At 48.7% G+C, this 15,350-nt stretch overlaps 1 protein-coding gene across 13 annotated transcripts in view; it reads left to right on the forward strand.

Moving 5' to 3' along the window:
- Positions 1–11,437, forward strand: part of PAX6 (paired box 6) — a 24,568-nt gene extending 13,131 nt beyond the window's left edge. For 5 of the 13 annotated variants that reach the window (XM_088057668.1, XM_088057669.1, XM_005530263.3 and 2 more), the window contains 10 exons: positions 49–179; positions 1,069–1,110; positions 1,204–1,419; positions 1,978–2,143; positions 6,482–6,640; positions 7,445–7,527; positions 7,790–7,940; positions 8,063–8,178; positions 10,198–10,348; positions 11,209–11,437. In XM_088057668.1, coding sequence (XP_087913794.1) covers positions 49–179; positions 1,069–1,110; positions 1,204–1,419; positions 1,978–2,143; positions 6,482–6,640; positions 7,445–7,527; positions 7,790–7,940; positions 8,063–8,178; positions 10,198–10,348; positions 11,209–11,294 — 1,301 coding nt within the window. In that variant the 3' untranslated portion in view covers positions 11,295–11,437. The remainder of the gene's footprint in view (positions 1–48; positions 180–1,068; positions 1,111–1,203; positions 1,420–1,977; positions 2,144–6,481; positions 6,641–7,444; positions 7,528–7,789; positions 7,941–8,062; positions 8,179–10,197; positions 10,349–11,208) is intronic. The other 8 variants (XM_005530264.3, XM_005530269.3, XM_005530270.3 and 5 more) reach the window with 8 other exon arrangements.
- Positions 11,438–15,350: the final 3,913 nt, after the last annotated feature.

The raw sequence follows: 15,350 nt of genomic DNA on the forward strand, positions 1-15,350 counted from the left end.
CTCGGGAGGGAGCGGAGGGTGCTATGGTGGGCGCTGTGCTTCCCGCAGGTCACAGCGGCGTGAACCAGCTCGGCGGGGTGTTCGTCAACGGGAGGCCGCTGCCCGACTCCACGCGGCAGAAGATCGTGGAACTCGCTCACAGCGGCGCCCGGCCCTGCGACATCTCCCGGATCCTGCAGGTGAAGGCGGCGGCGCCCCCCGTCCTCCCACCGCTCCGTCCGCTCCGCTCCAGCGCCGCTGTCACCGCCGGGCGCTAATGCGACCCCCCCACACCCACCCACCACCCGCCTTCCAGCCTAATAAAACCATCCATCTGCTCGGTTGTTGCTGCAAATAGACCTTTCGATGCGTATATATATATATATATGCCTTTTAAAAGATTTAAATTTTTACTTTTCGTTCCCCCCTTATTTCCATCCGGTGATAACCTGCGCTGTCGTTACAGTTAGTTTGCTGTAATAAACTGAATTATACGGCTCGGCATAATTTCAGTTTCCTCTCCTTCCCTCCTCCTTACCCCCCGTATTTACTTATGATTTTGTGATATCTGTATGCGTTTGGCGTGGCTTACTGCTTTTTTTTTTTTTTTAATTTTTACCTTTTTTTTTTTTCTTCCAAAAAGCAAAACAATACTAAAAAAAAAAAAAAAAAGCGGAAAAAAAAAGAGAGAGAGAGAAAAAAGAATCCCCCCTCAAAGCCACGCTGTTTTAGCCCGGAATTTGTCCTTGTGGACATTCACGCAATCTGGCGCAGTTCAGGGGTATTTTGTAAATGTAGGTCTTGAAAACCCTTCAGTCACCCCTTCCCCCCGCAAGTCCTTTGGTTAAGAGCAGTGAGGAGGATGGAGACTAGTCTGGTTCACCTATTGTTCTCATTTAAGACGTATTTTAACATTGATACTAAGAGAATTACGTTTTGGCCAGATAATTTTTTTTTCTTCCAAATGTTTTTAAAGTATCACTTTTATAGAGGGTAGGGCCACGAATGTAATTTTTTTTTAAGAAAAAAAAAAAAAAAGACTCTCTAAGTAAGTTCTCATACCATTTAAGGTATATTTTTGTGTTATAGACCCATGCAGATGCAAAAGTCCAAGTGCTGGACAATCAAAACGTAAGCTTGTCATTGTTTAATGCATACTTAAACAATTTTATTTTTGTCTTGAAATTATTAATAATGTGATTTTCTGTCCGCTTCCCTATCCAGGTGTCGAATGGATGTGTGAGTAAAATTTTGGGCAGGTATTACGAAACTGGCTCCATCAGACCCAGGGCAATCGGAGGTAGTAAACCGAGAGTAGCGACTCCAGAAGTTGTAAGCAAAATAGCGCAGTATAAACGAGAGTGCCCCTCCATCTTTGCGTGGGAGATTCGAGACAGATTACTATCAGAGGGGGTCTGTACCAACGATAATATACCCAGTGTAAGTTCATGAAAAAAACCTTCCTGTGTGCCGTGTACAATGCTGGGTAGCCGTAGCGAGCCTCTGCTTCCTTTGTTTTGGTATCAGAAGAGAGGATAGCAGGTTCACATCATTTGCATGTGGCAGGGTCAGACGCATTTTTTCATACAGAATCTGACAAATGCCTTTAAGGAGGGAAAAAAAAATAAAATAAAAAAAACCAATATGCGGGTCACCCCTGCGCCTGGCGCCTCAGGACTGCGAGCATCAGTCGAAGCCATCACTCTGGTTTTGCAGGGTTGGGTTTGGGGCTTTTTTTTTTTTTCCCTTAGCTTTTTTTTTTTTCTTTTTTTTTTCTTTTTTTTTCCCCTCCTTCCCCCGTGGTTTGTTTGTTTGTTTGCACCACCACCACCAGCAGCGAGTCGGGGCGGCTGGGACTCGGCGGTGCGAGGCAGGGAAGCCTTGACTTGCGCCCAGGTCGAGCCGCCCGCTGCGCGGGGGGACGCGGGGGATGCGCGGGTGGCTGGAGGGGAGCGCGCTACCGCACTACCATTGCCTTTCCTGTCCTTTGCCTTCCAGGTGTCGTCGATAAACAGAGTCCTACGCAACCTGGCTAGCGAAAAGCAACAGATGGGTGCCGACGGGATGTACGACAAGCTAAGGATGCTGAACGGGCAGACGGGGACGTGGGGCACCCGACCCGGCTGGTATCCCGGCACCTCGGTACCCGGGCAGCCCACACAAGGTAAGGGACAACCCGGCGGCAGCTGCCCAGCCAGGGGCGGCTCGGTTCGGCCTCGTCCGGCGGAGGTGGTCCCGACGCGGGTCCCTCTCGTTCTCTCCCCGCCCAGGGTGTCGGGCGTTCGTGCCGCCGCCTCCCCGGGCGGCTGCGGGCAGCTGGGTGAGGGGCCGGAGGCACTGGGGGCATCCAGCCCCAGCCCCGGCCCGGCGAGCCCAGGAACATCCGCTGCCAAAGGCGCGGTGCCGGCAGCCGGGAGGGATCCGGGGCTGAGCCTAAACCTCGCCCATCGCTCGGTAATTGGGGCTCCCGCTCCCTGCCCCGGCCGCCTCCCCGCGCAGGGGTCTCTCCCCAAAGCCGGGGCGTTCGGTAACTATCTCCGTAGGGCTGATTATAATTCCCCCTCAATGGACCCGAAACAACTTTGTAAATATAGGAAACTGTTTATCCTGAAGATTAATAGGTATTTGTTGTAGGAATGACAAGGGGATAATATGAAGGATAATGGGATGTTACGTTACATACTTAAGATGGTTAATGGCTTCTTTTTGAATGCGGGCTCTGTTGAGAGCCCTCTGTTGAGGCTCGGCTCTCCCTGGCTCTGGTCATTCCTTTAGAAGAGGTGTCTATATACAACAACCTGCTTTTTGTTTTCACCCCGCAAGGAAAAAAAAAATCGGTAACAGTGTGCGGAATATCTGGTACAAAGGATGTTTCTGTCACACGCAAGAATTTGTTATGGGAACAATTCTGTCGCTATGTAATTGCTCATTAGAGATCGTTTTGTTTCTCATTAAGGCGACATGAATAAGCGTCTAGTTGAAGGAGACAGCTGTAGAAATGTTCCACAGGAGACCTCTGGACACGATATGGCACCGCTTGCCAATTAGACATGTCAGTTTTAAGAGAAGAAAACAGTCTATGAAGGACACTAGAAAGATAGAGCGGAGCCCTCGCTTCCCCCCCACCCCCACTTTGGTGTTTTTTGTTGTTTGGTTGTGGGGGGTTTTCTTTTTGCATTTTGTTTTGCCCGATGTCCACCGCAGGAACCGGGGCGGCTCCTGCCGCCAGCCGCCCTCACCTTGCCCCTACCTGCGGGGCCCTGGCCCGGCCGGGGGCTCTCGGTGGGTCCTGGGGGCTCTCGGAGGGCCCCGGGCTATCTCGGTGGGTCCTGGGGGCTCTCGGAGGGCCCCGGGCTCTCTCGGGCCCTTCTCTCGCCTCCCCGCACCCGAGAGGCGAGGCGCGGAGCGGAGCGGGGCAAGGGCAGCGCACCCACCGCCCGTGCGGCTCCCAGGCCGGGCACCCACCGCTCTCCGCCGGGCCGTGCTTTTGGGCTTTTTATTCTTTTTTTTTTCCTTAAGAAAGGCGTCAAACGGTGACATTTTGGGGCTCCCCGGCGCAGTGGTAGCAATTACCGAGGGGTGCCGTGAGGCCCGGCCCTTGCGCGGGTGCGGTGCGGGCGCACCTGGGGCAGAGCCGCCTGTGCCGGGGCTGGGGCTGAGGGGACCCGCTGGATCTTTGGGGGGCAATACTGACCCCTTCCCTTGGCGTGGGGATGAGCGCAGTTCCCGCAGGGGAACGCGGGCCCCGGAGGACCTCGGGAGCCCTGTCCTAAATCGCAGCCGAAATGAAGCGGAGAGGAGCGGGCAGGGCTGGCTCGGGCCGGGGGCGCGGCTGTGCGTGGGCAGCAGAGGAGAGGGGGAGGCAGGCAGGCACTTAAAACATCCGCATGGCAAAATTAAAATTAATAAAATGGATTTCCTCTGGAATATTCATGCTCCCTCTAATGTTTTTCCCTTGCAGGGGTATGTTACTGGATTTTAAGAGTCCATTACTCAAAAAGCATAAGGCGAGGTTAGGTCTCAGAGGGGTACAAATATGGTCTCAATCTGATAAACGCCATGCAGCAGTGAATAAAATAATGGATACATGAGGGCTGACAGAACAAAAAGAGACATCTCTATCCGGGAGAAATTCTCCAGTGATTTAGTGGTTTTAGGGATCACCGAGACACTGTTTCTTATCTTTTTTTTCTCCCCTCCCTCTCTTATAAGACTAAAGCCTTCTATAGGATTTAGACACTTTCTCTTTCAACAGATGCTACAATGTTTTGATCCCGGCTCTATAGCTGAGAGGTGCTGCAATTGGTTTGCTATCTTTTTTTGCTTGTTTTCCGCCTCACTGATTAAGACACTAAGAAACTAAGGAATGATTTTATTTCCCAGCGTCTTTTTTTTTTTTTTTTTTTTTTTTTCCAGGAAACAAATCCTATACCAGCGTCAGATGGTCTGGCTATAGGATAATAGGGACGGACATTCACTTACTTTCTTACGGATTAGGTCTGGAAGGTGGAACAGCCCTATTGAGATCGCTTCTTTTAGAGGCTTTAAAAAAAAAACAACAAAACAAAATCAAAAACAAGATGAAAAAAAAGAAAGAAAAAGACAAAATGGGGTGTGTGCCTAAAAAGAAGATATCTTAATTGACGGGCCTGGGGTTGGAAATGAGCATTAGGGAGTTTAGGTGAAACTTTTAGTTAGCTGAAAGATTTTGGGGAGACGCGCTGGCAAAGAAGCACGACCTCAAAAGTTTGGAGCGCGGAGGGGGGTGGGGGGTGTGTGAAGGTTCGGGCCGGTTCGGGAGCTGTTCCCTGCAGGTTCGGGGGAGCCTTTCCGGAGCGGGGGACCGCGGGCATCCCCGGGCGGCTCCCGCGGGTCCCCCCCCCGGCGGCGGGCGCGGCTCGGGCGGACAGTGATGGATGAGGGATGTGGCGGAGGTGAGCGCGGCCCCTCCGCGGGCGGGCGCGGCCCCCGGCGCTGCCACCCGCGCTTGGCAGGGCGCTGCCCCGCCGCGACTGCCGTCCCCGGGCCCGGGGCTTTGTGTGCCCTGAAAAGCGGCTCCCCCCGCCCCCCCGCTATTCACCCGCCGCCGGCCGCCTCAATGGGGCTGCGGCCGCCCATATGGTGACCACGGCCGCTGAATCCCTGTGTTTAAATGGAGGAGAAAGTTCGGGTTTTAAAACATTTCAAAGTGGTTGAAAGGGTCCCACCAGATCCTGTCACAATTCCCCCCGAGCTTTGAAGACCGGGGCCATTGTTCGCCGATTATAAATGATATTACTTTAAAGTTGATTTCCCACAATATTTAAAGGATGTCGCGGGAGTGTCGCTATTTATTTTTGGCGTAACTTTTCAAGGGAATTAGCATAAGTAGCCCATGCGTCCCTCGGCCCGGCTCCCTCTTTATGCGACATCAAAACGCCTCGAAAAATATGCTTTGAAAGGAGAGGGAGAGCTCATTTAGGACAAGGACTTCTCTGCCTCCATCCCTCCGGCCCCGGCAGCCAGGGGTGCCCGCGGAGCCCCCCAAGCCCAGCCGGCCCCGGGCCGCAGCCGCCTCTGCCCGAGCGCCGAGCACAATGAAACTTTCCCCTGTTTAATGACAGAAATTACATTAAAAGTGGTGGAAATGCCCTAATTAAAAATGTACCACTTAAATGATATGCCAAACGCTCAGCTGCAGAACAGCGTATTTAGCTAGTTAGTGAACTCGCTACTATTTCTTTTAAAATTACATGTTAAAATTTTAAAAGAAATCTTACTTTTCTCTGGTGCAACACATTACAAAGAATGGACAGTCCTTTTATCTAAATATAAAATTCCATTTTCAGCAATTATAGCCTGTTCTTGGTGATGATATAATTACAGCTGTGCTCAGTAATAGGTGTCAAGGCAATGCACACTCATACAATAGTTGAATAAAACTGCAGAACAATGCAGGCACTTCTAAATTCACAACCTTTAAAATGAAATTGACTGTGCAGAATTCAAATAAAAACTGGATAAATATTTTTTTTAAAAGATTACAAGCTTGGTTTGGTTTCTTAATAGCATTTTCTGCAAACCTATCAACATCTAATTGATTAGATAGGAATTACTGATTATAGATAATCTGAAATACTGAACATCACTATTTTAAATATAGCAATAGGTAAATAAATGCAGCAGACAGAGGAGACTGCCATGGCACTCCAACAGGGATTCATGGAAAGAATCGCTTTCAGGGGAAAGTATTTTTATGCAGGTTTTATTCCTGAGGGAAAACAAAATGAAATTAAGACCAGGTGATCATAATTCCTCATCTCCGATGTTTACGTAAGGCTGGAAACCGAAATGTTCCTGTGTTACCCGTGTCATTAGCGCCGTGTTGCTTTGATACCCGAGACATTTTTAAGGGAGGGTGTCAGCAAACATGGCTGAACTGGTTTCCAGTTGTGTTATTTCTCTGATAGGGATCTTCAAACAAGGGTACCCGCATCTCACTTTCCGACTCTCGCTTCCACAGATGGCTGTCCGCAACAGGAGGGCGGAGGGGAAAACACTAACTCCATCAGCTCTAATGGAGAAGATTCAGACGAGGCCCAAATGAGACTCCAGCTGAAAAGGAAGCTGCAGAGAAATAGGACATCCTTTACCCAAGAGCAAATCGAAGCCCTTGAGAAAGGTGAGTGGCATTTTCCTGTAGCTGAAGCAGGAGAGGAAAGCAAAATGTGCCCCGATTACGTTACCAGCTGAATGTAAGCACGGCATTCCTGCGCTTATATATATGTATATATTTAAACTCTGTGGCTCCCTCCATGCTCTTGTATTCATGGAGCTCCTAATATTCATTGGTGGCCGTGGTGTGCCCTGAAAAGCTGTTAAAGTGGTTTTCAAAGGCAAAGTATTCGGGGCACAGATCACAGCGACACACTGATGCTGCACCCCGGGCTTCTGTCGGGGGGATAACTCTCCTCCCGTTCTCTGAGCTGCATTGCTGGGGAGGAGAGGGCAGGCAGGGGGCTGGCAGAGTCCTCCATGCCTGCCCCCACACTCACTCCCCATCCCCAGTGCTCCACTGCCCGGGGCTGGGAGCAGGTGCCCTTTTCCCTGGCCAGCCTGGGCGCTCCTCGCCTCTGACCCTCTGCGGAGCTTTGTCCTCATTTTGCGCTGTTATTTAGCGACGTGCCATTTCGCTTCTTGGTGACAGGGTCAGAGCTGCCTTGGGGACCCCCCCAGTGGAGGCAGAAACCCTCACTGCTTCTTGAAAGATGCAGCACTGCACCCAAGCCTGCCCATCCCCATAGCAATGCTCCCCAGCAGGCAAGGAAGGCATCCTCCTTCCTAACACACAGGCAGAAAGCCCAGCTTTGCCTTTGCAGTGATGCTTCTTAAGAGCATTTAGAGCACAGGCAGCGCAGAAGCAACTCTGATTTTACAGTCAGCCACATCAGCTCTGCAACTAATGCAAGAATATTTCCTTCTGCAGAATTTGAGAGGACCCACTATCCCGATGTGTTTGCAAGAGAGAGACTAGCTGCTAAAATAGACCTGCCTGAAGCAAGGATACAGGTACTGATTTAATTATAACTAGCATTATTTTTACTATCACTATTCTGATTTTGTTACTCCTGGCTTCTCAAAGCACGGGGCAACCCATATTTATGATCAGGTATTTGCCCATATCCCTCTTTCAGGAAAACAGCAGCAGCTGGCTTTGCTTTCACCCGCTGCTTTGCTCCACTGCAAGCCATGGCCTTGAGCTACGTGGGGGAGGCCGCGTGCCTCTAGTCCTTGTAAGGTCACTCACGGCTCTCAAATGCTGTATTTCCAGGTGTGGTTTTCCAACAGAAGGGCCAAATGGAGAAGGGAAGAGAAGCTGAGGAACCAGCGAAGACAAGCCAGCAACACTCCCAGCCACATTCCCATCAGTAGTAGTTTCAGCACAAGCGTTTACCAGCCGATCCCACAACCAACCACCCCCGGTAATGCCACCAACCCGCTCACGTCCATCCATCCTCCGGGCAAAATGAGACTCTGAGGCTGTGTTGCCAGTTGTAATTGTGGTTAAACTAATGTCTCCATCTATCTGTCTATTCTATTATAGTTTCCTCTTTCACATCAGGTTCCATGTTGGGCAGGACGGACACGGCGCTCACGAACACGTACAGCGCGCTGCCGCCCATGCCCAGCTTCACCATGGCCAACAACCTGCCTATGCAAGTAAGTCCAGTGCCACGCCAGGGCACGACATTCCCTCGGGATTCAGCGGCCCCTGGGCTGTGTGTGACTGTGGGTGGGGGCCCTTCCTCCCTGCCATGAGGGATTACAGGCCCAAACCACACCGCAGTGAAACCAAAGGCTTCCTTGGCATCTGAAAAGATGCCCTGCTTGGGGGAATCAGAAGGGAAGGGGCACTGAAAGATGTGGTGCTCAACAAGCACTTGTCTCAGATTTTTAAAAGAGAGAAGTCCTCAAATTTGCAAGGCAACAAATCTGGGATAAAAAATGCCATTTGGGAAAAAAAATAAAATAAATGTGGTTAACCTCTGGAACTCGCTGATGCCATATTGTGGAAATTGCTGCCTGAATAAGCTGCTGGAGGGTTCCGACCTTCTGGGTGTAGGTAACGTGGCAGCGGCACATTAGGAACACCTGAGAGAGGGAAGGATGTGATTAGCATCAGTGGTTATGCCAGCTAAGCCAGAATTGCAAGAGCTGTCAATCCTCATGCCTGAAAGCATTAGCTGATCACCAGCTGGGTTAGGAAGAAATCTATTCCTTTGGGGTCTGTTTCTATAGACCTTTCAGATGCAAAATTCCTCCTTTTTTAATGGTGGGGTTGGCCTAGGAAGGTGCTGGCCAATTACGGGAGTTTTACAGCTTTGTCTGAGGCGCTCAGCATTGACCACTGCTAGAGACAGGCGAGCAGATTAGAGAGCCTGACTCCTTCGCTGCAGCAATTACCATGTTACTAATTGCTGAACCAAAATTAACCAAATAAAGTTAGAGTCTTGCAAGTAACTCTATGGAAAGAAGCGGTGTTGGCTAGGTCGCTGTTTCGTGACGTCGGAGGCCGGCGGCGCCGTTCCGGCAGCGGGTTGGGAGCCGATGACAAAAGATCAAAAGGCTGATACAGGAGGGGACCCTTGGGAAAGCAGGAGGCCCCTGATTCACCACTGGGCACCTGGGCAGGGACACAGCATGTGGGAGCTGCTCTGGAAAACGTGGTCACCGTGGCAGGGCAGAGTGTCCAGAGCGGGTGGCCGAGCCATTGGCTTCTCCAAGTGGGTGCACGGAGCGCTGCGTGTTCCCCCAGAGCCCAGCGCGTGTGCTCGGCAGGTGAGGCTGTCACTGCTGCTGGAGAAGGTCTGTGTCAGGGCTGTGCAGACAGGAAATATGTGCAGACGTGTCCGGTCTCGTGCGCTCGGAGCGGGAATTACTCATCCTGCTTCCCTCGCTGCCTCCCCGGGTCAAGGCTGTGCTGCTCCCCACTCACCCAGCAGCCCGGAGCAGGAGAAGCCCCTACTTGGTCCCTCCCTGGCTCTGTGCCATCCCTCAGCCCCTGCCCCCAGCTGCTGTCCCCCCTGGCAAATTGGGTTTTAGGAGTTGAGGTAGATGGAGATGTCTGCTCTGGGATGTTGCTGGAGCAGGTTTGGGGTGGCTGTGGCTCTGATGGGGACCAATGCACGTGTATATATGTATATACGTATATATATGTATGTATGCATGGGTTTGGGGACTCCCCTTCAGAGCCTTGGGTCCCCCCAACCCCTCACAAGGTCTGTGTGTATGTGCCCCACGCTGGCACACACAGGACCACTCTGTGCCTCAGTGGAATAATTTTAGTTGCAGCACCAAGTGCGAGGTAAGATGCTGGCCCTGTCTCTGGCTGCAAATGGTAGGAGACATCTTCCCTTCACATGGGTATAAATGAGGCCAGCACTCAGGCTTAGGGATGTAGCACCTCCATCACATCTGGATGCAGGGATCTGCTTGTCAAGCACATCTGAAAAAACTCCAGTAACCACCCATGTTGGTTTTTAGACCAAAACCTCCATGAAGGGCCTGCTTGGTCAGGCTCCTAAATAGATCTTTACAGCTGGGGTCCCTGAATCTGAAACATGAAGCTCATTTTTTGCTGCTGCACGCTTCCTCTGAGGGCTGGCACGTCCATGCCCAAGAGTGTGACGCTGTCTTTAGCTGCAGTGACACTTAACACTTTGTCCTTTGCTCCCACAGCCCCCGGTACCCAGCCAGACCTCCTCCTACTCTTGCATGCTGCCCACCAGTCCATCGGTGAATGGACGGAGCTATGATACATACACCCCTCCTCACATGCAGACACACATGAACAGCCAGCCCATGGGCACCTCTGGCACCACTTCCACAGGTGAGTGACCCCGTGCTCCCCCAGCCTTCCTGCCTTCCTTGCTCCAGCCATCAGGCTTTTCATGTGCATTCCCCGTGAGAAGTTCTCTCCCCATCAGTGGGGGAGGTCTCTCCCTTGGGATTAGTTGCTGCCATACCAGATAGAAGATGAAAATGTATAACCTTGCAAACCAGAGCAAAAATTCTGATATTTAAGCTGCTCCTTGGAGGGCTAGATGGAAAGAAAGCTGATTAACAGAGGTGGTGTCGAAATAGCAGAACAGAGGCAAGCTCTTTAGTGAGCCCCCAATCCCTCAAAATCTTCCCTGCATAATTAAATTTGAAATCAGAATTTATTTCAGCATTAAGTTTCAGCAGAGATATCCACAATGGTGAGGTTAAGTGCATGTGAAACTGTTTGCAGAACTGGGCACATTTTTACCGTGTCTGTGTCAGACGTTATTTATTGCTAAAGATTTGAAGTTATCAAAGAGGCAGGAAACCTGTAGAAATATTAGCCCATGCATAAAAAAGGCAAATCAGGGTGAAAAAGGGCAAGTGTCAGCATAAACAGGAGCAAAACAGGCACTTTTCAAAAGAATAGAACTGTTCAGTGCATTTTGGGCTGAATTCTCAACTGATACTAATGAGCTGAGGCTCTGGCATTTGTCTCAAAGCATAAAAGATTATTTATAACAACTATCAGTGAGATGTGCATAGTTTTAAAAATATATACACCCCCAACCCCCAGTTCCACAGGCTGATAGATGGTGAGATTTGATGTTTACTGGAATACAAGCTCAAATCTGTGAAACTATAAAGTAAAACCTGTGCTATGTATAGAAAAACCTAAAATATCCATTTTTCCCTCTCAATTTTCAGGTCTCATTTCCCCTGGAGTGTCAGTTCCAGTTCAAGTTCCTGGCAGTGAACCTGATATGTCTCAATACTGGCCAAGATTACAGTAAAACATGTGTTAATTCCGTAAATGACTATATGGACAACAGTTGGATGTTCAGCAGTATTTTATAAAGGAAGAATGGCTCTCAGAGTACTTCTGTACTGCAACTGTGCCCTATGCTGTAACACATGGAAAAGACTTTCACATGGACCTTTGTACACTGAAGGCATTATATCAGTTGGAACAAATCTTCATTTTGGTATCCAAACTTTTATTCATTTTGGTGTATTATTTGTAAATGGGCATTTGTATGTTATAATGAAAAAAAAAAAAAAGAACAATGTAGACTGGATGGATGTTTGATCTGTGTTGGTCATGAAGTTGTTTAAAAAAAAAAAAGAAAAGGAGGAAAAAAAAAAAAAAAAGAAGCCATGATCAACAAGCTTTGCCACGAATTTAAGAGTTTTATCAAGATATATCGAATACTTCTACCAATCTGTTCATAGATTATGGATTGATGTTCCAAGTTTGTATCATTCCATTGCATATAATTAAACCTGGAACAATACGCACTAGATTTATGTAAGAAAAATATCTGTTGGTATTTCCAAAGGTTGTTAACGGCTGAAGCTATGTGCAAACAGGGGTTAAGAGAGAGCTTCGATGAAGAAAAGAGTTTGATAGATAAAAGGTAGATTGTGTCTTCGATATAATCCAATTTGTTTTATGTCGAAATGTAAGTATTTGTCTTCCCTAGAAATCTCCCAGAATGATTTCTATAATAAAGTTAATTTCATTTATATTTGACAAGAATATTCTATAGATGTTTTATACACATTTTCATGCATCATACGTTTCTTTTTTGGTCGGCAAGAGTTAATTGTTCTTAGATATAGTTGTACTACTGTTCACAGTCCAATCATCTTTGTGCATCTAGAATTCATTCCTAATCAATTAAAAGTGCTTGCAAGAGTTTTAAACTTAAGTGTTTTGAAGTTGTTCACAACTACATATCAAGATTAACCATTGTTGATTGTAAAAACCATACCAAAGCCTTTGTATTTCCTTTATTATACTATTTTCTTTTTAACCTTATAGTGTGGTGTTGCAAATTTTGTTACTGTGCTAGGTTAATCTCATTAAGTTTTATTTTTATTTTATTTTCAGTTTCCAGTGAGGAGGGTTTCTTAAGGAACATTTTTATAGACTTTCAGCCCTTCCACCAGCCTGTAATTTGGGCTAACAGAAGGAAGATAGGTTCACGTATCTAATTGCAACGGAGAGCAAGAGGAGGTTGTTTATTTAGCTCGGGTTTCTGGGGATGCTCTAAACAAATCCCAGAGCCCAGCTGAATTTCCAGAGGGGAGTTTGCCCCGTGCCAGGCTGAGGTGGAGACCCAGTGTCTGTCTGTTCCCATCGTACCTAAAGTACGTAGGGACACACATACACCCAGAGATCCATCCCCGACTTCTAAAAATTGTTTTTGTTAGGATGCTTAAAAGGGAAAAAAAACAACCCAGCTGTGTTTTTAACAGGCTCTTTGGGAGAGTGAATGCCATCCCTTTATATTGCCACACAGCACAATCTTAGTGTAATTTTCCATTGAACTTGTAACCTGGTTAATACCTCAATGCGCTTTGTGTGAGGGTTGTTAGTGTGGGCGTGGGTGGAGAGCTGCATGTCAAGGAATAATGAGAGAAGACAAATCAACAGGCAACAACAATGCGAGCTGGGACTGGCTAGTGAAAGCTAAAGGCCTTTAGTCACTGGCAGGGAAATCTAAACATTCCCATATCTATGAAGCTGGCTCATTGTGCTGCAGTTGTTACTCTCGATGCTGTGCTGCTGAAAAAGGGATCTCATGATTAAAAAGCCAATGTGTGGGGAATTTTGAGTCAAAGCACAGGCATCACAAGCAGCCTTTTGTAAAGCAAAGATACCATCTAGGCTGGTTATGTTTTCCTTTTGGCATATTTGTCACTGCAGATAGCACTTCACTGGAGACTAGGGGCAGCAGGGCTGTGCTGCTGAGGTGGTTGCAATGCTGCAGATGAGATTAAATGCACGTAAACTCCAAATCCTTTAGGATCCTCATGCTCAAAGCACGAGACGATCGCTGTTAAAATGAAGAACCTAAAGCAAGCGAAAATGAGCTTTGATTTTGATACTGGTCAGTTTTTAAGTATATTTGTTGTCCCAGCATAATGTAGTTTTTATTACCTGGAGGCCATCCATTCACAAATGTCAAAGAAGTACCAGTTTTTAATTTTTTTTAGTATATATTTTTATCAGACCTGCACGTTATGTATTTATAAGAAAGGGATAGATTGCATTAAACACCACAATAGGCAGGTCCCTCCTCACACAGCTAACTTGATTCCAGGAACAATTAATTACAGGTAGGAACCCAGCACTTCTATAGCTAATTATCGTGTTTATACCTACTAATGCAGTTTGTGATGGAAATGCCAACTTCTGCTCAACCAGGAACGGAGAAGAGCTCCCCACCCCTTTCTCCCCCGACAACTTTTGTGCGCTGGTTGCTGTTTTCTGCAGGTGCCGATGCTCGGGCAGCGGCAGCTCCCCATAGCTCCTCCCTGCCTTTCCTGGCTTTTCCCGGTGCTCCAGGTGCCGGTGGCCTCCATGGTGCTGTGGCCAGCCCTTCCGAAGGGATTCCGAAGGTTTTCTGGGGCAGGATGCTCCGGGGGCCGCGCTCCGCAGCCGCTCCGCAGAGCCGTGCGTGCGCGGATGGAGCTGGAGATCATTTCGGGGACAGGCTGGCCGGCCCCGGAGGAGAGAAGGCATTTCTGGCTCACTGGCTCCTTCCCGTGCCCTATGGAAGGAGGTCGGCGGGGAGCAGCCCCTGGCTGGCTGCACATCGGGAAGAAGCCGGGGAGCTCGGAGCCCTGAGCGCCGCTGCCTCCGGAGCCGCTGCCGGGGGCTCCGCGGCTCACGGACAGCCTTGCCCGGCTCGTCCCGTCCTCCAGCCCAGCCAAGGGGCATCTCCCCGGGTGGCACGGGGTGTTGAACCCCCGCTGGCTCGGTGCCGGATCCCGGGCCTTTCCCGGGGGCCAGGCAGGCTGGGAGCGCCGCCGGGAACGGGCAGGGGATGGAGCGGGGATGAGCGGGGATGTGATGCCTCGCCAGGCACCGCGATCGGCAGCAGGAGTGGAGAAGGAAAATCTTCAGCGTGCTCTGAACAGCCTCTAATAGCCATTTTCACCCCTTTTTTTCTTCCAGAGGTGTGCTACTTGTGGAGCCTGAAATCTGCCGTGATGTATTTGCTCAGTGTAACGCAGCAATTTCCAAGGGTCTTCTCTTTTCACCGCTGAAATTAGTGGGAGTTTTGCTATTGATTTCAACAGGAACGAGACATTTCTGTGCATTTGGTTAAAATGTATTTCATAATAACACCTTGTACTTTATTTATAAGCCCCTCCTAAGGCATTTCACAAATTATAGTCACACAAGAATTGATGTGTGAGCGCTGTCTTAATAACACTGTATTTTGTGTTTCAAATATTGTGTTCTAGATACAATATTTACATTTACAAGTGAAAAGGCTGCTAACCTAACAGTTATTGTTCAGAGCAGACAGATGATGAGCCATACATGCTGATGGTGAAGCAGACAAGCATGGGTGACACACGTGTTGGAGCCACCGAGCACACAGCGCCTTTAATTGCTTTTAAAAGGTAAGCACCAGGCAGCGTGTGGACAGCTGCTTTCTCACCCAGCCAAAGCACTGGAAGGGGGTTTTCCCTCTTCTTTTTAGCTAGGATTTTTTATTTATAAGCAAGCAAAATGCCCCCATGGCCTGGTTCATTTTAGGCAGCCTAACATGGGATTTATCTGTGGGGGTAAGATGACAGTAGCAGAAAATGACCTGGGACTGATAACACATTGCCTTCCCCAGGCTTTCCAGCCATTGGAGATCCCATTTCATTCACTTTCAATGGCCAAAGGTGTCTGGCTTTCTAATTTTTTTATTTTTAATTGATTTTTCTGGTATTACTGACTAAAATACATTATTTCCCCTTTCTCTGTGCAGTTTAGAGTTATGCTAAGGATTAAATTTGTTCCACTTTTCCATGGTCACAACAGCACTACAAAACATGTGGTT

Source organism: Pseudopodoces humilis, chromosome 7 (genome assembly GCF_049639895.1).
Source record: "Pseudopodoces humilis isolate 2021_Gansu_Grassland_sample_001 chromosome 7, ASM4963989v1, whole genome shotgun sequence".
Taxonomy (NCBI): Eukaryota; Metazoa; Chordata; class Aves; order Passeriformes; family Paridae; genus Pseudopodoces; species Pseudopodoces humilis.